Below are 21,902 nucleotides of genomic sequence, written 5' to 3' on the forward strand. Positions count from 1 at the left end.
CACATTGGGTCACATATATTACTTCAAGAAATGTCATTATCTCAAATATGCAAGGTATGGTGTTAGGCACTGAGGATAAAGTAAACAGAATAAACCTGAACACTGCCCTCCGTTTAGAGGATTAAGTGGTGGCATATTATGAATAAGGAAACAAATTTGGTTGAAAGTACAAAGCTTGTGAAAAGATTTAAAGTGACTTGCCTTGAGACACAGTAAATTAGCCAAATAGACAAAGAGTCTGAGTCAGAATCCTGCAACTCTATGGTTGCCTAAGGACCTGTGATCATCTCTAATTAGCAGTATGGAAAGATTACTGTTCTGAGAGTAATAAGGTCTTGGTTCCTGCACTGGCTCTGCCACTAATTAGCTGTGTCACTTTGAACAAGTCACTTAACATGTCTGGGCCTCAATTTTTCTCATCTATAAAAATGAGAGAAGTGAACTAGGTGGTCCCTAAGATCCTTTTAAAATCTTGAGAGTTTATGACTATCCAAAGATACAACACCAACATACATGAAATTTCTAGTTTTCTTAATGATATAAAGTTGTGTGTGTGTGTGTATAGTTTTTTGTGTACACGTTCAATTATCTATTATAAATTATAATTAAAATGTCAATTACATAGCAACAAAAATATAAAATAACAAACTATTTGTTATTTAAAACATTTTATTGAGCACTTACTGTATATACACAGCACTGTTAGCTACTAGGAGACAGTCAAGGTACCAGTTTTCATGGAACTTTGTTCTCATGGGGAAAGCAAACAGAACATAGTTATTTGTACAATTAATAAAGTTAAATAATAATGTTGATAAATGTAGTAACAGTAAAGAGTAGACTAAGAAGAGAGCGTAGCCAGGGAAGTTCCAGGCAAACTAGGGTGTTGGTCACACAGGACCGTGGTACCTTTTCAAAACAAAAAAGACAGAATAAGGAGACTGAGAATAGTGTGAATGAAGCTAGTAAGGTAGATAAGGAATAGATGATTCTTGGCCTTATAAACCATGTTAATTTTAGAGTTTATTTTTCTCTTGTCCTAAGTGGAAAACCATTGTAAGGCATGGCATGATTAGAATTCATTCTTAGAAAATCCATCTGCCTATAGCAAGAAAAGTGGATTTGGTGGCAATGGTAAAGGTTGTGGTTGTACTGGTGATAAGATTATCACAAAACTAGTTTTAGAAAGATTAGTAAAGTTATTGCAGTAATTGCAGTGAAAGATAATGATGGACTTGGGTAGTGGCAGTAAAGATGGGAAGAAATGAACAGATAAAAGTATATGATATGTTAAAGGTCAAATTGATTAAGTCCAATATTGATTGCAGGAAGGTCAGGTAATGGTGGAAACAGAATAATTGGCACCCAGTAAATTTGAGATAATAGAAAATCCTTAAGGAAACTATGAAATAAATATGTTAAAATTATTCAAGAGAGAATATAAGGATGGAAACCAAAATGTAAGAATAGAGTAGGGTGAAACACATATAAGCAGATTATTTGCTCCAGATTTGAAAACTCCTTTTTTTGCCCAACAGATCTTCACATCATGAATCACATGTGGCAGAGTCAGTAGGTCATTTCAGAAAGTTTTCTTAAAAAGAAAATTTCAAGAGCTAAATTACTAAAAATAAACAAAAACAATTGCATTTTTGCTGTGAGGTTCAGACATTATTAAATATTTTTCACCACCTATTCATTTTCAATCTCAGAAGAAGCATTTCTGATGGTATGTGTGTAGGTGGGAGTGGTCATCAGAAATTGGTTTTATTTTATGTATATAACCTAAATCCCAGTCTGGTCCAACCCGGATCCTGGGAGGATGAAGTTCGTGTATAAAGAGGAACATCCATTCAAGAAGCGCCGCTCTGAGGGTGAGAGATCCGAAAGAAATACCCGGACCGGTCCCGGTGATAGTAGAAAAGGCCCCCAAAGCTCAGATAGGAGACCTGGACAAAAAGAAATACCTGGTGCCTTCTGACCTCACAGTCGGTCAGTTCTATTCCTTGATCCGGAAGCGAATTCACCTCCGAGCCGAGGATGCCTTGTTTTTCTTTGTCAACAATGTCATTCCACCCACCAGGGCCAGGATGGGTCAGCTGTACCAGGAACACCACGAGGAAGACTTCTTTCTGTACATTGCCTACAGTGATAAAAGTGTCTATGGCCTGCGAAGCTGCTGCGCCTGTGGTGGGCGTCCCATTCTACAAAGAGAGGTGCCCCCCCCTTCCTTGACCTCTCTTCAGGACCTGCACTTCCTAATATTGGGGGCTCTTCTCCAGAACCTCTTAACAGGAGGGTTAATGGGGGAAATGGTCTCTAGTACCTCTCCTTTCTCTATTTTTCCCCTTTCTCTGCCACCTTTCCCACTCTGCTTTAGACTTCTTGATTGTTGATCTCTGTCACATCCAGTGATTGTTTTGGTTTCTGTTCCCTTTCTAACTGCCTAAGGGGCTCAGAATCCCAACAGTCTTTTCCTTTCACTACCTTTTTTGGGGGTAGATGGAAGGGACTGAAATTGTGTGGGGAAGGTAGGAGGCACATCAATAAAGAGGAAACCATTAAGCTGGAAAAAAAAAAAAGTAAAGTCATAATAATGAGGTTGATTTGGCTTGACCAAGTATTAAAATATGTGTTGCTAGGGTAGGAATCACCAGTCTGATAAGTGAAGCGTAAGAGAGGTTAGAAAGAGATCAAATCACACATGGAAATGTAATATATAATAAATTATTTTTAAAAACTTTGTTTTTTAATCCATGTTTATATCTCATAAATGTTTTTAATAAACTTAAAACATTTCTGTTTTTCCTAAAAGAATGTTATTTAGCTAAAATTAGTTTTGTGTTTTTATTTTATTCTTTCCATCACATTTTATCCTCTTCCATCTTCACCCCCCTTCAACCCAACAATCACCACATTGTTGTCCACATCCATGAGCGCTCTCTCTTTTTTACTTACCCCCTATACACCACCCCTCACTAGAGTTGTCTGCCTGCTATACAACCATATTTTATTAATCTTTTTTGTGTCTACTTTTCTACCAGAATAATTTTCCCAACTTGTTAATTTTAATTAGCATAATTTTGTTGTCTGTATAATATTTGTTCAAAAAGTATAACATTAACTACTGCCTAGATGAATATTTATTTATATTGCCTTTTTTATATATATATCCTCACCCTAGGACATTTTTTCATTTTTTGTTCAGATAGAGTGGGAGAGAGAGAGAAACATCAATGTGAAAGGGACACATCGAGTGGCTGCCACCTGCACAACCCAACCAGGGCCGGGGACAAACTGCAACTGAGGTACGTGCCCCTAGCGGGAACCTAACCCGGGTCTCTCTGGACCATAGGCCAACACTCTAACCACTGAGCCAAACCAGCCAGGGCTATATTGCTTTTTTCTATTAAAATACCCGGCCTGGTCGGGGTCATTCAGGAGGCAAAAAATTGATGTCTCTCTCTCACATCGATGTTTCTCTCTCTCCTTCTGTCCCTTCCACTCTAAAAATCAATGGGAAAATATCCTCAGGTGAGGATTAACCAAGAAAAATAAAAACCTAAAATAATAATAAATATCTTCAGGCATTTTTTTTCCTTTTAAACTTTCTTGATTTATATTTTCAGAAGTGAAAATACTGTCTCAAAGAGTGTCAGCTATTTTTTGGTTCTTGAAATATACTGCTGTGTTTCTGTCTATGTAACCACAGATACGAAAGCATTTAGCATCATCTCCCATTTGGAACATTGTATTTCAGGTCTTTATTTTGCACTAACCAGAATGATACCATTTATTCTGCTTTGCTCTAGGAAAGGAGTCAAGCTTCTCCTTTGAGTGTTGCATATATATAAGTCTAATAAACCTTCAGCTAGATTGTTTTAGCTGTCTTTAGCTTATTGATTTCTTTGAAATGCCACCTCGTTATACAAATTTTAAGTGATAAATACATACTTGTTTGATAGTTTAAAAACTGAGCATAAAATAATTTTATCCTCATCATTAATCTATTAAAGAGATGAAGTTACTACCCTTTGGAAACAGTACTAGTAAAGAGCAGAGACTCTTCCAGGGCCAGACAACCTGAATTTGCATCCTGGCTCTATCATTTAATAACTATGACCACAGGCAATGTGATATACCTTTCCGTGCCTCCGCTTGAGTATAAAAACTGTACAGGAGTGCCCTGGCCAGTTTGGCTCAGCGGTTAGAGCATTGACCTGCAGTCCAGAGAGACCCAGGTTCAGTTCCTGCTAAGGGCGTGTACCTCGGTTGCAGTTTGTCCCCAGCCCAGGTTGGGGTGGTGGGGGAGGCAGCCACTCAGTGTGTCCCTTTCATGTCGATGTTTCTCTCTCTCTTCCTCTCTTTCCCTCCCACTCTTTCTGAACAAAAATGAAAAAATGTCCTCTGGTAAGGATGAAGAAAAAAAAAAACTGTACAGGATTGTTGTGAGCATTGAATGAATTAATATATGTAAAACATTTCGAATGATGCCTGACACAGTAAGTGTTGAGTAAATGTTGAAGTGGCACATTACATTTATTCTAACCCTTTGCTAGACTGCTTTCAGCAAAAACTAGAAAGCAAACACCTGTACGTTCTAGAATCCTTTGTATCTAAGACTCTGGATTTGAACTAGGTTCCACCAGTTAGATGCATTCAGATGGGATTTTGAAAAAGGAAGTGATGTGGAGGCTCTCTTCCTGCTGCTCTGGCCTATTGCTGTTGACAAGCACAGCTGTGGACACCTGGAGTTGTGTGTGCAGTGTCTAGTTGCTCATTTTGTGCAGGTTGAGAGGCTGGTGCAGTGGTGGCTTCCTGATTTGCAGCCATAGTAGGGTATTCTTGAACTTTTCAACTCAGGCAGCCACCACCTGATTTCTCACCACCCTGCCTGTGTATATTTGAGCATCATGCTTTTAGCCCTTGCTTTTAGCCCTTCCAACAATCTTATAAGTATGGAATTGTCAAAGTAAAATCCATTTTGCTTAAAATGTAGACGTTTCTGTTTCGTGCTACTGTCATGGCACTGGTAGTGGTAGCAGCAGGAGGAGCAGCATAGTAGTTATTGTATAGTAGAATGCAGTAGTAGTAGTCATTGCTATTGAAACTCTTTTGCATTATGAATCTGTCTAAAAGGGAAAAACTTTAAAGGCAAGATGGCCATTGTTTGTAATTGATCATGATGCTTTTCCCTCTGAACCTAAACAAGCAATAGAACCCTTTTCAGCTCAGAAAAAAGTAGCCACTACCATTAAACTCGAGTTACTTTGCCAGTCTTACTTTATATTTGTGAAATTTTTTTTAGACTTTGGCTTCTCTGCAGCTTTATATTACACAATATGCATTATTGGTTAGAGTGCATACTAACTTAGAGAGAGAAAGGGGTCGGGGAGGAGATTGGTATTCGGACCAGTGTGAACCATCTAGGTAAAAGGAGGTCATATTTCAGTTTAACAAGTATTTCTTGTGCTTCTACTCTTTACCAGTTGCTAGGCACTGGGAACCTATAGATATGAATAAGATACATTCGATTTTCTCAAATTGCTCACAATGGGAAGACAGACCTACAAATAAATAAATTGCATTCTGTACTGGATTATGAGGAAAGTGAGATCAGTGCCTTGTTCACTATTGTAACCTTATCACCTACTACAGTGCCTGGGATATATGTGCTTAGCAGATATTTTTTAGATAAATACGATGTGAAGTATCAGATTAGCGTGGACAAACGATAAACAGTTAACATGGGAAGGTTAGGAAAACCTTTTGTTGGCACTCTAGTGATGTCATTAAATGGTTCCATAATGAAATAAGTTTGGGAATCAGCACATTGTATTTCCCTTGTAGAGAGAAGCATGACACATCAACATGTTATAGATTCTGATGAGTTCTCCAGTAAAGAAATAGTTTAATTATGGTCAACCAAATGCTTTTCCAAAGATTTTTTTTTTTAATCCTCACCCAAGGATATTTTTACATTTATCTTCAGACAGTATGGGAGAGAGAGACAGAGAGAAAAAAAAAATTAAAAAAACATCGATGTGAGACACATCAATTGGTTGCCACCCCCACGAACTGCAACCAAGGCACATGGCCCTGGCCAGAATCGAACCTGGGACTCTTTGGTCAGCAGGCCAACACTCTAACCACGGAGCCAAAATGACCAGGGCTGTTTTGCAAAGATATTTGACTACAAAACCCTTTCAGCGCCTCATTGTGTAGGACACAGTTTGGGAAATGCTGCCCCAATTATTTCCTCAAGCTAATCTCTAATCAAAATTATTTTATGATGCTAGAACATTGTCACTTTGATAATAGCACTTAAAATCTTGGTGTCATCATCTTGGTATTCTGAGTATGTTTAAATAACTTACAGATATAGCTTTACAAAAGTATATTTAGCAAGACATTTCTTTAGTCTCTGTGTCAGCAGCAAACATAATTTCTTTATTACAGATTGTAAAAGGTGGGACACTCTAAAGAACAAAGCATTTTAAACAATCCAGATCTTCTTTGCATTGAAAAAAATAAATTAATAATAACTTTTAAAGTGAAAATGGGTTGTTTAAAAGTTTTCTTTTTACTTAGTTATTTGGTCTATTTATTTTAATACACTCTTTTTCTATCAAGATTCTACCCATAATACACCTCTCTAAATCATTTACACTATAAGACGATATGGTGGCTATCAAATTTTCAATAGAATACTTTTTATCTAAATTGGCTTTATATAAATCTTGTTGAATCATTTTATTTTGTGGTATGTTGCTAAACAAGATATTTACATTAAATAAAAATTTTAATGTGAATTTCAAACCTACTTTTGGGAAAAAAATCCTGATCATGCCTAATGTAAGTAAAATAGTCTTTTTTTAAAAAATTGCTTAACACTGAGAATCTTTGTTATGTATGAATTTTCCTTTATATATTTGTGTCTTATTAGCTTTGGTAAATTGTTTTGCTTCTTAAACATATCTTAGATGACTAAAAATAACATCACAAAACATGTTTGTTATATTCTTAATTGTTTTGACCATAGAATTAATTTTAAAGTCAAAAGGGGCATTGCTTTTTCATCATTTCCAGTTCAGAATATTCAGCATGTCACAGATGTTCATGAATAATGTCCATTTAAAACTGTTGGCAGAGTGCTGGTGAGTTGGCTAGATGAATTAAATGTTGGGGGGATCTGACAGGCAGCACGCTGCTTTGTGATCATTCCAAAGTTCTAATAATCTCCCTCACCTTCTCTGCCTGCCACTAATGAAAGAGAATAGGTGATTGCACCTCCGGCTATGTTCTGCGCCTAATGACTCCTCCAAAGGCAGATTTATGAAGAAAAAATTAACTTTGAATGAGGATTGAATTGGCCCTGACAGTCTGATAGACTGTGACACAGATTCTGTGGCAAAACAGACGTAGCCCTAATTGATTATCAATATTTTAAGCAAAGTGATGAAAATAAGCATTAAGTGATGAGAAAGGCAGTCTTAATACAGTAGGCAGTAACCAGGACATAAGAGAGTCTTTGGGGAGGTTTGCCCTGATTGCTATTACTGAATTTTATCTGTCAATTTCTACCTTTGCTTCCCAGCAGCCATTGTCCCTCCTTCCTGTACTTTTTTCCCTTAAAGATCTATGACTAGAATGTTAATCTTTCTGATAACACTGACAAAGCTATCTGCGGTCTCTTCCTCTAGAGAAGTTTGTTTAATATTTAACTCATTTTGAATTGAGATTAGCTTTCATAGTTTTGCAGAACTAAGGCCTTTTGTGATGATTTTAGGTTAACATTTTTGTCACATACTGTTTGTAGATTTGTTGTTATTCATAAAATATATACTAGCCTAAGATATTGCATATCACATATTTCATAATCTCAGGCATCTTCTACATCATTTGCAGCAGTGACTTCATCCATAATCTTAGAAATTAAATGAAAACATTTTCTTAGGAATAAAACACACACACACACGCGCGTCTGTGTATATGCTATGGTTACTTACAAAATGCATTTTCAAAATAACAGTAAAAAAACCTGGATAATTATATGTCTATATGGTACTTCACAAATTAATTTCATGACTTTTGAAATTATTATATACCTTTATTCTTACAGGTTATATTTAGTCCTCTATATTAGAAGCATAGAAAAAAAAGCGCAAAAAAAAATCTGTAGCAATTTAATTTACTATTCAAATTGATGAGCCAAGAACATAGTATATGACATACATAATGATGTGTTTGTTTACTGTTAAATAGGTTTTAGATAAATTAGCTTATTTAACGCAGGAACTCTACATATTTTTCCTTGTGTTAAAATATCCTCTTAATTATTAGTCATCGGTATTCATACTGTTTTGTGAAATTAGTTTCAACTTGAAATTTTGTAATTATTGAAAACGTTATGAGTCTCCAAGTTAACTGTGGAGAAAGTTTAAAAGAGACATTTTAATGTTATAGATAAAATGAATATAAAACAGATACTAAAGTACAGTGCTTCTCAGTCTTTCTTGTGCTGAGACATGCAAAAGGACTGTATTTGGTTGGCACATTAGGTTGGACTGATGAGGCTGCTTGTGTCCAGGGGCTGCTCTCAAATTGCAACCACCTCAGACCCTCCTGATTGCCCTGAGGGCTAAAAGGATCGATATTTTAGCACACCTATAACTTATTTGTGCCCTAATGATTGGGAAGCTCTGACTGTGTCACACTTAAGCACTATATTTATAAAACCTAGATTGTTGATAACAGTTTGAAATTTAAATTATCTAAAATATATCTAAATATTTAGAAGATATTTTAAAAATTACCCTATCCCAATGAGAAGAACAATATATATCTCTAAATATAGTTTTGCTAGATGGATTAATGATCTAAACCTTATTTTTTACCTACTACTGGCTTCAATATCTGTTGAGATTAACTATTCAGATTTTAATCTTTGGTTTGACCCCATTAAAGCAGAATATACATTTAAACTTTATGCTTAGAAATAAATAAAGCAAAGTTGTCTTCTGACATAATATATTGTCACTCATTCTTAGAGTGACTAGAATGATTTTTTGAAACTTCCAAGGACCTTAAAACTAATCAATTCCAAGTCTGTTAGCAGACTGAGAAACTGCAGCCCAGGTTACAAGTTCATCATTGCTAAGCTAGAACTAGAATCCAGTTCCCCTGGTTCCTAGATTGTGCCCTTTCAGCTCTACTCCAGGATCTTGCAAATTTTAATGTGAGAACTTCTAAAATGTTTTATATTATAAAATCACATATTACACATTCACAGCTATAAGAAGTAATTCACTAGCAGTTTTCACTTATAAGCTAGATGATACTTTCACAGGGGGTTTTAATAAAGTAGTTCCATTATATTTACTTATATTTTATACAGTGCCTTCCCTAAAAGCCTGACTGACAGTTTTGGTGTTCTAAATAGCCAGCAGAAAAATGAAAATTATCTGTTGTACTAATGTCTTCTTTATGCTAAAACTATTTTGTTGCTATAAAGGAACTAAATTTTAGTATAAATAGTTAAAACTCTTATAGCTTAAATAAGATTTCTACAAACACTGAAGTTGAGTCCTCTGTCCTCTGTCATTCCATTTAACATTCCAACAGACTGTAGGAGAAGCAGAAAGATAAATTATTCTTGGTGCGCCACCTAGTGAAATTCAGGTGCTGTGTATTTATTTACTATAGTCCTTTAATTTGCAGTAGACTGAACACTGAGCTCCCATTTGTTATGCCTATAATTTTGCTGATAAGAAACTCACAAAGGAAAAGAATCCAAAAATCTAAGTCCACAAATTTTGATTTGTTCCTCATACTTTGGTTTACAGAATTTTCAAGACTGAAATATTATTAGCAAAAATGTAAATACTTTGCTCAATCTCTGAAGGCATTGCCTTGAACAAAACACAATAATGGGTAAAGTTTTTTTTTTTTAATTATGGTCTTCTAGTTTAAATGTAAGATTTTTACTAAATGATATGTTCTAGAGAAAAGTTCAAAATACTGAAAATAGATGGTATGAAATCAGACTGAAGATTTTGTATAAAATACTTTAAATGCTTCAAGTTATTCAACCTTTTAGGATAAAATATATTGATATTTTTTCTTTAATGAGGTTTTTATCATAAATAAAAATATTTGTAAATTAATTTTTGCACACATGTATTTGAAATGAAAATTGTATTGTTATGTATAAAAATGCTGGGTCTACTGATTTGTAGTATGTAATAACACCACGTTAAAGAATCTATTTTTAAAATTTGTGTTTCTAGTGTTTAAAGTGAATACTCTTGCATGGTTTGTGTTGTCGTGTTTGTTTTTTTGTAACACTACATAAGCATTTATCTGCTTCACTTGAATATTAAGTTTGTGTGGTAAAAAAATCAGGGAAAATAATTCATTTAAATGGGAGAAAAAGTTTTCCTATTATCTAAATTTGTTGTGTATGAGAAGGGTATAGGACTTTTGGTGACTATAACTATAGTTCTGAAGGTTTTTATTTGATTTGTCATGTATTACTATGAAAATTCAAATTCATAATAATTGGTTGTAAATCTGTTATACAGAGAAACTTCTAAAGTATATAAGCCAGAATATTGTATCATACCTTAGATGAAATTTTTGATAAGAGAAGGGTTCACCCTTAAAACTTGTAGATAGGCACATTTATATATTTGTGCCAACATAAATAAACATACATCAAATTAATATTTTAAAATTAAAAGTTTTGAGGAGTTATACCAAATTTTATATTTGGAATATTAATATTTGTATGTCTAGAATAGCATGTGCTAACAAATGTAATTTTCTGAGATACTGTAAATCTCAGAATATCCTTGTTGTCATAGACATTTCTAAAATATTTAAGGAACATGAATAGAATTAAATCTTTAACAGTACCTCAGTCATTATTTTACATATTAATTTTCAGTTTCATTCAATAAACAGTTATTTAGGAGCTAATGAACCATGTGTGATACAGCACTATACTAAAATCAGTGAGCTATCTGACCTCAAGGAGTTGGCATTCTAGTGTGGAAGAAAGTTATGTGTCCAACTGGCTCTACAAAACAAACATAGGCCTCTCAGACCCAAGAAGATGAATTCATGCTGACTAGGACAACAGGCATCATGGAGGAGCATCATGGAGGAGGCCACATGACAATTGAGTAATTTGTAGTTCATAAAACTCTGAATGTAGATAGAGCAAATGTGAAATACAGAGCTAAGAGACAGAGCATATCTAGGAACTTAAAAATATATATTCTCTCAGTTTAAAGTAGATCTCTTTTATATTCTATACAATTTCCCCAAAATACCAAAGAGACCACATTACATACACTAAGTATAGTTCTCTAAATGAAATTCTTTGCAAGGGAAGGATTCAGTACTAAAATCTTGTAAATAGGTTAAAAATGTATAGACTATATAAACTACTACATGTAGTTTTATGTTAATAATTACTATAGGCAAATACTAATACCAATAAGAGTGTATAAATAAAATAATATTGTATATTTTACATAAATGTAATCGCTAACCCTTACATGATAGCAGGGGAAATGTACTGTTCTGAGTGCTTGGCATATATTAACTCATTTAATCCTTACACCAACCCTATGATTTATGATGGAGGTACTGTTATCAATACAACTTTCAGATGAATTAACTGAGACAGAGAAGTTAATTAAGATGATTGCCTTAGGTCTCATAGCTAGTAATGGGTAGAGCCAAGATTCAAACCCAAGTAATCCATTCTTCAGAATCCATTCTTTTAATCTCGCAGCTCTAATACCTCTCAGTAATTCATTATGTCCTGATTATGATTATTTTATTAATAGATAATGCTATAGAAGATATCATAATCTAATAAATGTATTTCATTACTTTTATATATCCAAAGTTTTGGGGTGGGAATCTGATAAAATATATTATTATACCAAATTTCCAGGGTAGTGTGTTATGTGTAACTGGACATCAGAATAAGTAAAAGCCATTTTGCTATTTTGAAGCTATAAATGTTTTCAGCTAGTATAGATCATTTTCTTTTTTTCCTTTTTAGTTTAATAAACATTCATTGGCACTGAACTGAGTTTTAAGGATGCAAAGGTAAATAAGAAACACGTATATTAAACAATTGATTACAATATAACATGGTTAATGACAAAATAGAGAGAGTACATGAGTGACTGTCTAAGGTTAGGAAGGGATTTTCATAAAATGTAGCATTTAAAGAGTAAGCAAAGCCTTCTAAACCTAGAGTACATTAAAAGCACAGAATTGTGAAAAAGTATGGTGTAATTACTAAATTGAAGTAATTTCTTAGTGTTTGGAGAGCAAAGAATATGGAATGGAGTGGTAGCTCCCTGGGAAATGTGGGTTGAGACCACTTGGTGAAGGATCTTGTAGGTCATGCTAGGGAAAAATGAAGGTTATCTGACCATTCCTTGACAGCTCTTTCTTAGGAAGAGGATGGATTCCACTAAGCCTACTCCACAAAAGTAATGCTGTTCCAAAGTCAAATATCCCCCCAAAAAGTAGACTGGATATCTTTGCTTAGTCCAGTCCACAGGGGAATCAGACCAGAAGGAACTTGTCCAGGAGTGCCTTCACTAAACCAACCAAAAGTATTCTACTTAATTAAATCTTAATTATTAAACTGTTCTCTGTATGTCTCTCAATTTCGATGCTTCTCTAAATTTAAGTTATGAGGAATATATTTATTTCTTGGCTTCTGGGCAATATTCATTGAGTCACATATTTATTGAGCCTCTACTCTATAGGAGTATATTGAGTGCTGGGGTTAAAGTGATGAACTGAAGAGACAATGTCCATTAAAAATATTTTTGCAGATCCATAATCTTATTTTGACAGAATAAAAAGAAATATTTTTATTATATCTCAGCCACATGGCAATCCTTTCATATCTTGCCTAAAAAGAAGAGAAAGATTGATAATGTTATCTACATTTTGCAATTGGGATTCAAGCACATCTTCAGATTTACTTAATTAGGACAGTTCTTTCACTGGCATAAGAATGTGGCTTCTTGAACCTTAATTTCAGCATGACTCTCATTGGAATGCCCCAACTTTTTGGTAAAAATATATTTTCTATTTATGGATCATTTTGATTTGTTTTATTCCTTATGTTTTCTTCATTAAACTGTTTAGTCCCTTCTTCAGAGTATACTGTAACAATATCTGATTTACATTAGTTGATTATGTCTGATTTGTGTGCATCTGATAACACCATCTCAAAATATATGAAGCAAATATTGACATAATTGTAAGAATAAACTTTGAATCCTGCCACCATAAAGGAAGATGTGTTAAACAAAACATCGACAAGCCAACAGATTTGCTCTGGTGAACACATATGAGACCCTGAATTCAAGATTTAGGGAGTATATATTCTTTTCAGGTACTGATTAAACATTTACAAAATTGACCATAATTGTTTAATAAAGCAAATCTGCACATATATCAAAAATTGTCATACATACTACATTCTTTGATCAGAATGAAATTAAATTAGACCTCATTGTAAATATAAAACACCAAGTAATTAGCAATTTTAAAACATTCATCTAAGTGACTCATGGGTCCCCCCCCAAAAAATCACACTGGGATAAAATGAATTTAAAATTATATGTTTTTAAATAAAAATTATATTGAGATTTTAAAATGTAAAATCTAGGCTCTCCTGGAGCCAGAAATCTGTGCTTTAACAAGCGTTCCATGTGAGCTGATATATGCTGAAGGTTGAGAACCACCACCTTAAATAAAGGTACAGTAACTTAATGCCTAGTTAAAAATAACTAGCAACAAAATAGAGATTGTAAACTATTGGTGATGCTTAACACTAGGACTGGAAAATCACTAGTAGTGTTGGCTTTTAAATGCAGAATTGATGGGTGCTGCACTCCAGCTGTGGAGGACCGATTCTCAGCATAGCTTGACAGAATGGCTAGAACTAAGATCTTCATTATATTATTTTCTTTGATTCTGCTTTCATACTGTGATATTGTTAAACGTATTTCTCTTGTTTCAAAACTGCCATATAGAATTGAAATAAAATTTTCAAAAGAGTACTATAGTCTGTTTTCCCGAATATTTCATTTCTTCTGAAATGTTTACTTTGTATTGCCTATAAAGATGTGTAGATATATCTTTTTATCTTCAAAATAAAGGATGCTTAAAACATGTTTTATATGTAGTATGCTTTATGAGTAAAGTACATATAATTGCTAGTAAAATTTTGCCTATAATAGAAAGAAATGTTTTTGAAATTTCTTACATAGAGCTTGAATTTCTTATATACAGGGTGGGACAAAGTAGATTTACAGTTGTTCATATGGAAAATAATAAAATAATAAATAGTAATCCAAGAATAAACTCTGTGTTTCATGTACTCACAACTGTAAACCTACTTTTGCCCCAACCAGTGTTTCTTACATTTCTTATTCATTTCTAATCCAGGAAAGTTCTGGTTTATTCTTTCTGTGATCTTCAACTTGTTTGTATCCAGTTATTTCCATTTGGGACTGAATTCTGAGCATTGGTATAGATCATAACTATGATTTATAAGGGATACCAATTTTTTCCCCTTATCTCTTCTACCTTAAGCTGCCACTGTTATTGTTTAATTCACCTATCAGATGAGAGAAAGAACATGCCTTTTCACAAATAGGCTGGTAAAAAGACATACATTGGTCCAGTTTACAGTTCACCCTGGAGAATAAATGCAACTGTTTCATTATGTGCCCAATTTTCACAGATCTGGGGAGTAGAAATCTCACAGATCGTTCCAAAACCAGGTCACACCTCCAGGGTGCTTCAGGTTGTCATCTAACAGAGCCTGCAATATTAATTTTGAATTGTGTTTGCAGTATTCTTGAGCATAGTAGGGGCATTCCAATTAGTAGGGCAATGACACAACTCCCTCTATCAGAATGTGGTATAAAAAGGTGCATTTAAAGTTTACTTTTAACAGGATTAAACCAGGACTTGGCAAAAAGCTCTTTTGGGGAAAATTTGTGGACTCAGCAGTGGAAGTCTGCATTTTCTCAGAGGTGTTAGCATTTTTAGTATAGAGATGTATGTATTAAAGCACTGCAATCCAGCTATTGGCCTCAGACTTAAATGATGAGTCTCTCAAGTTGAGGCAACCAAAATCATGGCATGCACTTTAAATATTGAGCATTTCGTATTGCTGAAAGAAAACAACTTCACAGTATTTATTAAAAGTGTGGCAATTTCACCCCAAATTATTTGCTTTTATACATATTTTACAATAGCAGTTCATGCATGACCTTTCTGACTTAATAATTAAACACTGAAAAAGGATAAATTATCCTTCATTTAGAAACCTTAGTTGAATTAGGCTTGTTTCATACAAATTATTTCCACACAGTTTTTGAAAAGTCACTATGGTGTATTGAAAAGAACATACATGCCTGTTATAATTCTTGACTCACTCAATTTATTAAGTATTTAATTTTGAGCAAATTATTTAGCCTCTGTGAAGATCGTATGAAATAGCTGTACCTTAGCACAGTGACTGACACACATAGTAGACCTGTGTAAGTTTTTGTTTTCCTTCAGGAATTGAAACCATGGAAATAAATAATATAAATAAAAATAAAAATTGTAAAATAAAAAACATACATATATATGATAAAAATATATATTATTCTATTTTTAAAAAAACACCCTTTGTAGTGTAAGAATATAGTAAAAATTAGGGAAACAAATATGGCATAATCTATGTGGTATGGAAAACTTACATCTCATCCTTATTTCTGATGTATGTAGTTAAATTGCCATTCCTAGACTTTGGTCCTTATTTTTAAAAGAATCCTTTACCTTTAGTTACTCTTTAAAAATATGTATTGATAAGGTGTTTGGAGTTGCTGAAAAGAATAAGCATCACAAATCACTTAGTGAAGTCTAGGATATGATTCCTTTCAAAGGGTGCAATTCTGTAACTCCAACCCCCAGAGTAATGCTGAAACATCGTTCTTGGAATGGGGGTTATAATGGTGGCCAACTGACATCCAGTTGATGGATGTGCAATAAGTCAAAGCAACACAGAATGATGAAGTTATTTTTATTTTCCATATCAGCATTCTATAAAAAAGAAAAAAAAATCTAGTACTGCTTTTCATTGAGAGACTAGACATCACAGCAGTTTTGTATCCCCATGTTGTTATTATTGGATTGTTTTCAATTTTTTTAAACTTTTGTTCTTAGATTTTAGCAAATGGCATCCTAATTACTGTGGCTAAGCAGTTTATTCAGATTACAGAATGGGAAGTTGGGTAAGCATCAGGCATCAACACAACTGGAGAAGAGAAATATAAGCATGGTCAGAAGGCTACAGCACTTATTTTTTTAAAACTATTAGCTTTCCAGTTTTTTTAATCTTAAATGGTCATCAGACCTATTTGATTCCTTCCTTGTCATTGGAATACTCATGGATTCCAGCGGGAGCATTGGGAATAAAAATGCCTATTCAAGTGAAGAACATTAGGTAGTCTGTGTACAGCTGCATTAGGCCAGCACATCTGTTGGGCATACCTAGTGTGTCAGTCAGCAGTGAAACTGATCATCACAACCTTTCTCATAACTGACATAGAAAAATTTTCAGCAGAATAAAAAGAAAGGGCACACAATATAAATCCTTGAAAGTTTGGGTAATCTTTAAGTCTACTTCAGGGATATAACAATTAAGAGAAAATCCAGAAGACATGACATAGGATACAGTGAAAGAAAAAGCTTTTACTTTGGGACTACTACAGAGTATATAAAAGGGAGTTTCATGTAAAAGCAAACAAACCAAATCATTTAATATGTTTCAAGTAGTTAAGCTCCCCTATTGGTACTAAAAAGTTATGAAATAATTAAAAGATAGCATATAGAGGTGGGCAAAGGGGGTAATAGTGTCAACAATAAAAATAAAGTTGAAAACAAATGATACCATATTATTTTGTAGTTTTCCATTTGTCATTCTCACCGAATCTGCAATTTTCAACAAAAGCACCATTCATTACTATTTTAATAATTTGCAGAAGTGCAAATGATCTTAAGAGTTATAACTTAAAGCACTAGATGCTACAAAATCATTTCTAGACTTCAGAATAATTATACTTTGGAAGAAATAGTTCCTATCTCCAAATATCTAAATGAGAGCGCTTCTTTTTAAAGAAAGAAAATTTTTGAGTGATGAGATATCTTTGTACCTCTTAGAATCAAATTAGGGGAAAAATGAAAATAAATTGGTGAAAGCATTACACTAGATTAACATTTCACAAAGTGTATTCTTTATTTATATTACAGGGAAATGATGGGTCTTTCATAAAATAAAAGTGGGAAACACAGGCAAAACTAAGAAGTTAAGTAGGTTTTTTTAACCCTAGAGTATCTGAGAGCTTTAAATCAGTCGATGAGTGTGGTGGTTTCCACAAGGGGAGTCATTGCCGTGTTGCCCATTGTTATTCCACCGCGGAACCTTATTTAAATGGAAAGTCATGAGGAATCAGTATGCCATGGAACATCCCATGTGTAATAGTGGGCCAGACAATCTCCAAGATGCCTTCTAGCTCCAGACACTTATAGAATTCTGAGAATTTGACTGCACTGTATATGATTTGTGCTGCAACTTTATTCTTGATTTGTGGTCATTTTGAATTGACAGGGTGACTCTGGCAGTACACAGCACCCTTTGGGGACATAGCACTGTGCCTGGTCAAATGTCCTTTGAATTCTATAGCAGCATACCTCCAGACTTTCTATGACTGTTTATTCCAAGGCCCATTTGGACTAGATTGTACCCATAAAATAAGCATAAAATATAATTGATCTGGTTCCTTGAGACTTCATCAACCAAATGACTCGTCTGTCCCCTCCTGGCTAACAGTTATCCTGCAAGAGGCAGCTCAAGTGTCACTTCCTCCTAACCCTGACTATACTCTTTTCCTTCATGACTTCCGAAGTACCTTTATACCTGCATTTGTTTGTTTTTACATTCCCCCTTCTAGTCTGTGAACTTACTTGTCTCTCAGTCCTCAGCATTTAGCCCAATACTTTGGGTATAGTTTTCTGCTGGAGAAGATTCTATGTCATCTGTTTTATAAATAGACAGTGAAGGAACTAATGAAAAAGAGCCTGTTTTCAAGGGGATCTAGCAAAAAATAATGTTTTTAGAGCATTTCTTGATAATGAACAGTGGCTGCCCCTCTTCCCAGTGACTGTGAAATAATTACAATTTCATGTTTGAAAATATTTTTTCAGTTGTAGTTACTATTGACATTTTATAGTGTTTGAGATGGATTCAGAATAATTATTTTACATATTAGGCATGATTAAATGTTTTTATCTGTACATTTGTATTGCTAGTATTTGTTAATGGTAGAGGTTGGTAAGAAATAAGAACTTACATTAGTGGATTACACTTCCATGCTGTGTGTGCAAAGGAGGAGGCAGAAGCAATGGAGCTAATATTATGACCATAGTTATATCGTCTTTAAATATGCAGAAGCAGCAGCTGTGTTCATATGTAAATTTTTTAATGAATTTGGAAGTGCTGAACAACTGAGTTAGTTTTGAGGTTATGAACTATACTGAGGTTTAGATAAGTGTAAGAACTATAGGTAAAACCCAGCAAACATATCTGAGAAAACCTTACAGATCACAGCTGATTAGGATTCTTTTTTTTTTTCAAGCATAACATTTTTAGTAAGTATTAATTACAAGTTTGTTCCTCTCTGAAAGTCATTCTTAACTGTTTCTAAACTAATACAAGTGTAGCGGTATCTAAATGTGGTTGGTTGGTTTGTTCTATTGTTATGTTTTAGGCCTTTGAAATCTCTGAATTTTTTTCTATTTATACATATATAAAGAAAAATCAGACTTTTGCATTTTTGATGTTCTTAGTCATTTCATGTCTTTGAATTCAAAATTTTCATGATTTAGCAACCAAGTTTTTAAATCAATAGTTATTTACTTTGAGTCATGTATGCCACTCCTTGATACAAAATTATATCGTCACATTTTTTTAATAAATTTTTCTATATATAACACAGACCACCACTTTTTTTAGAAGCTAGACTTAAAGTTGTTCCCTCCCTACTAACAGAACCACTTTTTTCCTGTTGAGGCATTAACAGTTTCACTTGGGGTTCTTCTTTAGGTTAAAATGAAAACATTAACCCTCAAAGTAAAAATCCGAACGAAGCTTTGACCTGTGTGTCTCAGCAGTTAGAGCACTGGCCCATGGACCAAAGAGTCACAGGTTCGATTCCCTAGTCGAAGGCACATACCTGGGTTGCAGGTTCAGTTCCCACCCCAGTCGAGGTAGTACGGGAGGCAACAAATCAATCTCTCCCTCTCTCTCTCGCCCCCCTCCCCTTTCCACTCTATCTGAAAATTCAAAGGAAATCAAATTCCTTCCACTTTCACTCTTTTCTAATTGTCTCTGTCAGAGACAGCATACAAATTGGTAAAGCCTTTATTCAGGCACTTTCATACTTACAGCCATCATTCACTGCAGTGGTACCTTTCAGAGACGTAGGAATTATTGAAGCATGGTGCCACAACACTTTGGAATCAAAATTACAATGAATACAAATATCACATGATTGCACTTACACGTGGAATCTAATGAACAAAATAAACTGATGAGTAAAATAGAACCAGAGGCATGGAAACATGAAACAGACTGACGAATTTCAGAGGGAAGGGTGGAGGGGGTCGGGCAGAGGTAAACCAAAGAACTTACGTGCATATATGCATAACCCATGGACACAGACAGTCGGGTAGGGAAGGCCTGGGGTGGGCAGGAACCCAGTGTGGGGGGCAATGTGGGGAAAAAAGGTGGAACATCTGTAATACTCTCAACAACAAAGATTTTTTAAATTACAATTAATATAATCACTGATCACTCTGCCACTTTAAGTGAGCCCCTTTAGGAATTTTCAAAAAATGGAGGAGGGGGAATTTCAGAATTACTGAAATTTTCTTCAGACCCAAAGGCTTATGGAATTTAACATAGTACTATGAAGAAAATTCGGTGGATACTTTTTCTCATGCCACCTTAACTATATGAAACAAATAATCATATGTTAATGATTGTTACAAATCAAGAGACCTCTTCAAATTTTCCTTGTGATTTTCAATAAAGTATATTTAGATAAAAGTTTGTCCATAAACAGTAACTTGAAAGAAGTTCATTATTCTCTAACTTTGTTTCTAAGTGAATGGATAGGTAAGAAGTGGTATTTTAAAAAGCATTAAACTAGAATTTACAGGCTCTGTATCTTGGTTGTTCTGAATTTTGACTAATTATTTAACTCTTTTGGGCCTCAGTGATAACTTACCTAGATAAAACAGCCATACTTAGAATTCTTTGGGAAATGACTCTTTATATTATATCACTTTTACTCACACTCATTTTTTTTTTAAGCATATGACATTTAAACTGAATAAACATGTGTCATTCATGTAGGAAAGAATAAAATATCAGAAAATTCCCTCAAATGTATTTAGATGACTAATCTAATAAAGTCCACACACATGTGAAGGAAGGGATGGGCAGTGGTGGCTATAATACTAGTAGTGTTCTGATTACAAATCATCCTGCTTTACATTCACTGCTTAAAATATTTTGACCCAGCAATGTCTATGAAATGTCCAAGTGTCTTGATCACTTTCATAGTGTTAACATGAAAAGCACTCTTATTACAACAAACTGAAATAAGGAGAAATACACATTTTTTGCTAGATGTTTTTATTTACAGTTTATTAGAACATTTTTAAGGTCCAAAATTTATATTAGACCATTATAAAACTTTAATATCTCAAAAGAATAATTTTCTCTTTATAGTTTCAATATTAGAGTAAGTATATATTTTTAAATAAAGGTAATATAATAAAGTAAGGAACACAGCTGTTGGATTTGGGTTGAAATCCTCTCTGCCACATTTGAACTCAGGCAGGTATATTAGGAGTTTTCCATACAGACTTCTTGTTCACTTTCTATGCATTTACATATATACTTAGGTACTTTGTTTAGTTTCGTTTTGTTTTGTTTTTTACTTAATATTTGCCTTGAAGATCTTTCCATATTGTCAGTATGTACAAGTCTATCTCATTCTTTTAGTGGCTTTATGGAATTTCACAATATGTTCTTAGACAGATGTTGGAACATATGGATCTTTCCTTTTGCTTCTAATTCAGTGGCCTTGAAAAAGTTATTTTACTTCTGCTTCAGTTTCCTCATCTAAAAAAATGGGGATAGAGCCAATTTGAGAATTAAGTGAATTACACATACAGATACAAACACAAAGGCATATAGAAAGGCTCCAATAAATGTTAACTTTATAATGATGGTGACGATGTTGTCTCTTAACTTTTCTCCTATTTCCTATGTGTAAATCTCTAATAAACTGTAAATAAAAAATGTGTATACTTTTTCAGTATATTCCCAGAAAACTCCTTGGTAAGATCATCTAACACACTCATTTAGTGTTTGATTATATTCTTCCTGCTCTTCATTTCATTTATGGAATTCTAATCAATGATCACAATTTAGTTTCCAAAATGCAATTAATATCTTCCTAAATCACTTTAAAGACATTTACACTGATTCTAAAAAGTTCTGTTTGCCTTATTAACTCTAATTTATCTGCTTTGTTGTTCTAGAGTGTTATTGTTGTTTGTGTTTGTGTTTAGTGTCTCATAGGATTGGTTTTCCTTGAATATCTGGTAATTCTAGGTTGGCTGTTCATCTTTATATTTGACAGTCCTTGTAATCCTGTCATTTCAGTTAGTTATACCCAGTCTCCATTGACTGTGTCAGGATACAAGGTGTGTTACTGGTAAGGACA

The 21,902-nt window shown here is 34.0% G+C and overlaps 2 protein-coding genes across 2 annotated transcripts in view; both read left to right on the top strand.

Moving 5' to 3' along the window:
- RSRC1 (arginine and serine rich coiled-coil 1) overlaps positions 1 to 21,902 on the top strand; it is a 295,687-nt gene that overhangs the window by 208,274 nt on the left and 65,511 nt on the right. The window lies entirely within an intron of this gene.
- LOC118617547 (gamma-aminobutyric acid receptor-associated protein-like) lies at positions 1,823 to 2,396 on the top strand. The gene is given in 3 exon segments (XM_036243542.1): positions 1,823 to 1,877; positions 1,880 to 1,903; positions 1,906 to 2,396. Coding segments are annotated over 3 exon segments (570 nt in total).

Source organism: Molossus molossus, unplaced genomic scaffold (genome assembly GCF_014108415.1).
Source record: "Molossus molossus isolate mMolMol1 unplaced genomic scaffold, mMolMol1.p scaffold_m16_p_5, whole genome shotgun sequence".
NCBI classification, from domain to species: Eukaryota; Metazoa; Chordata; class Mammalia; order Chiroptera; family Molossidae; genus Molossus; species Molossus molossus.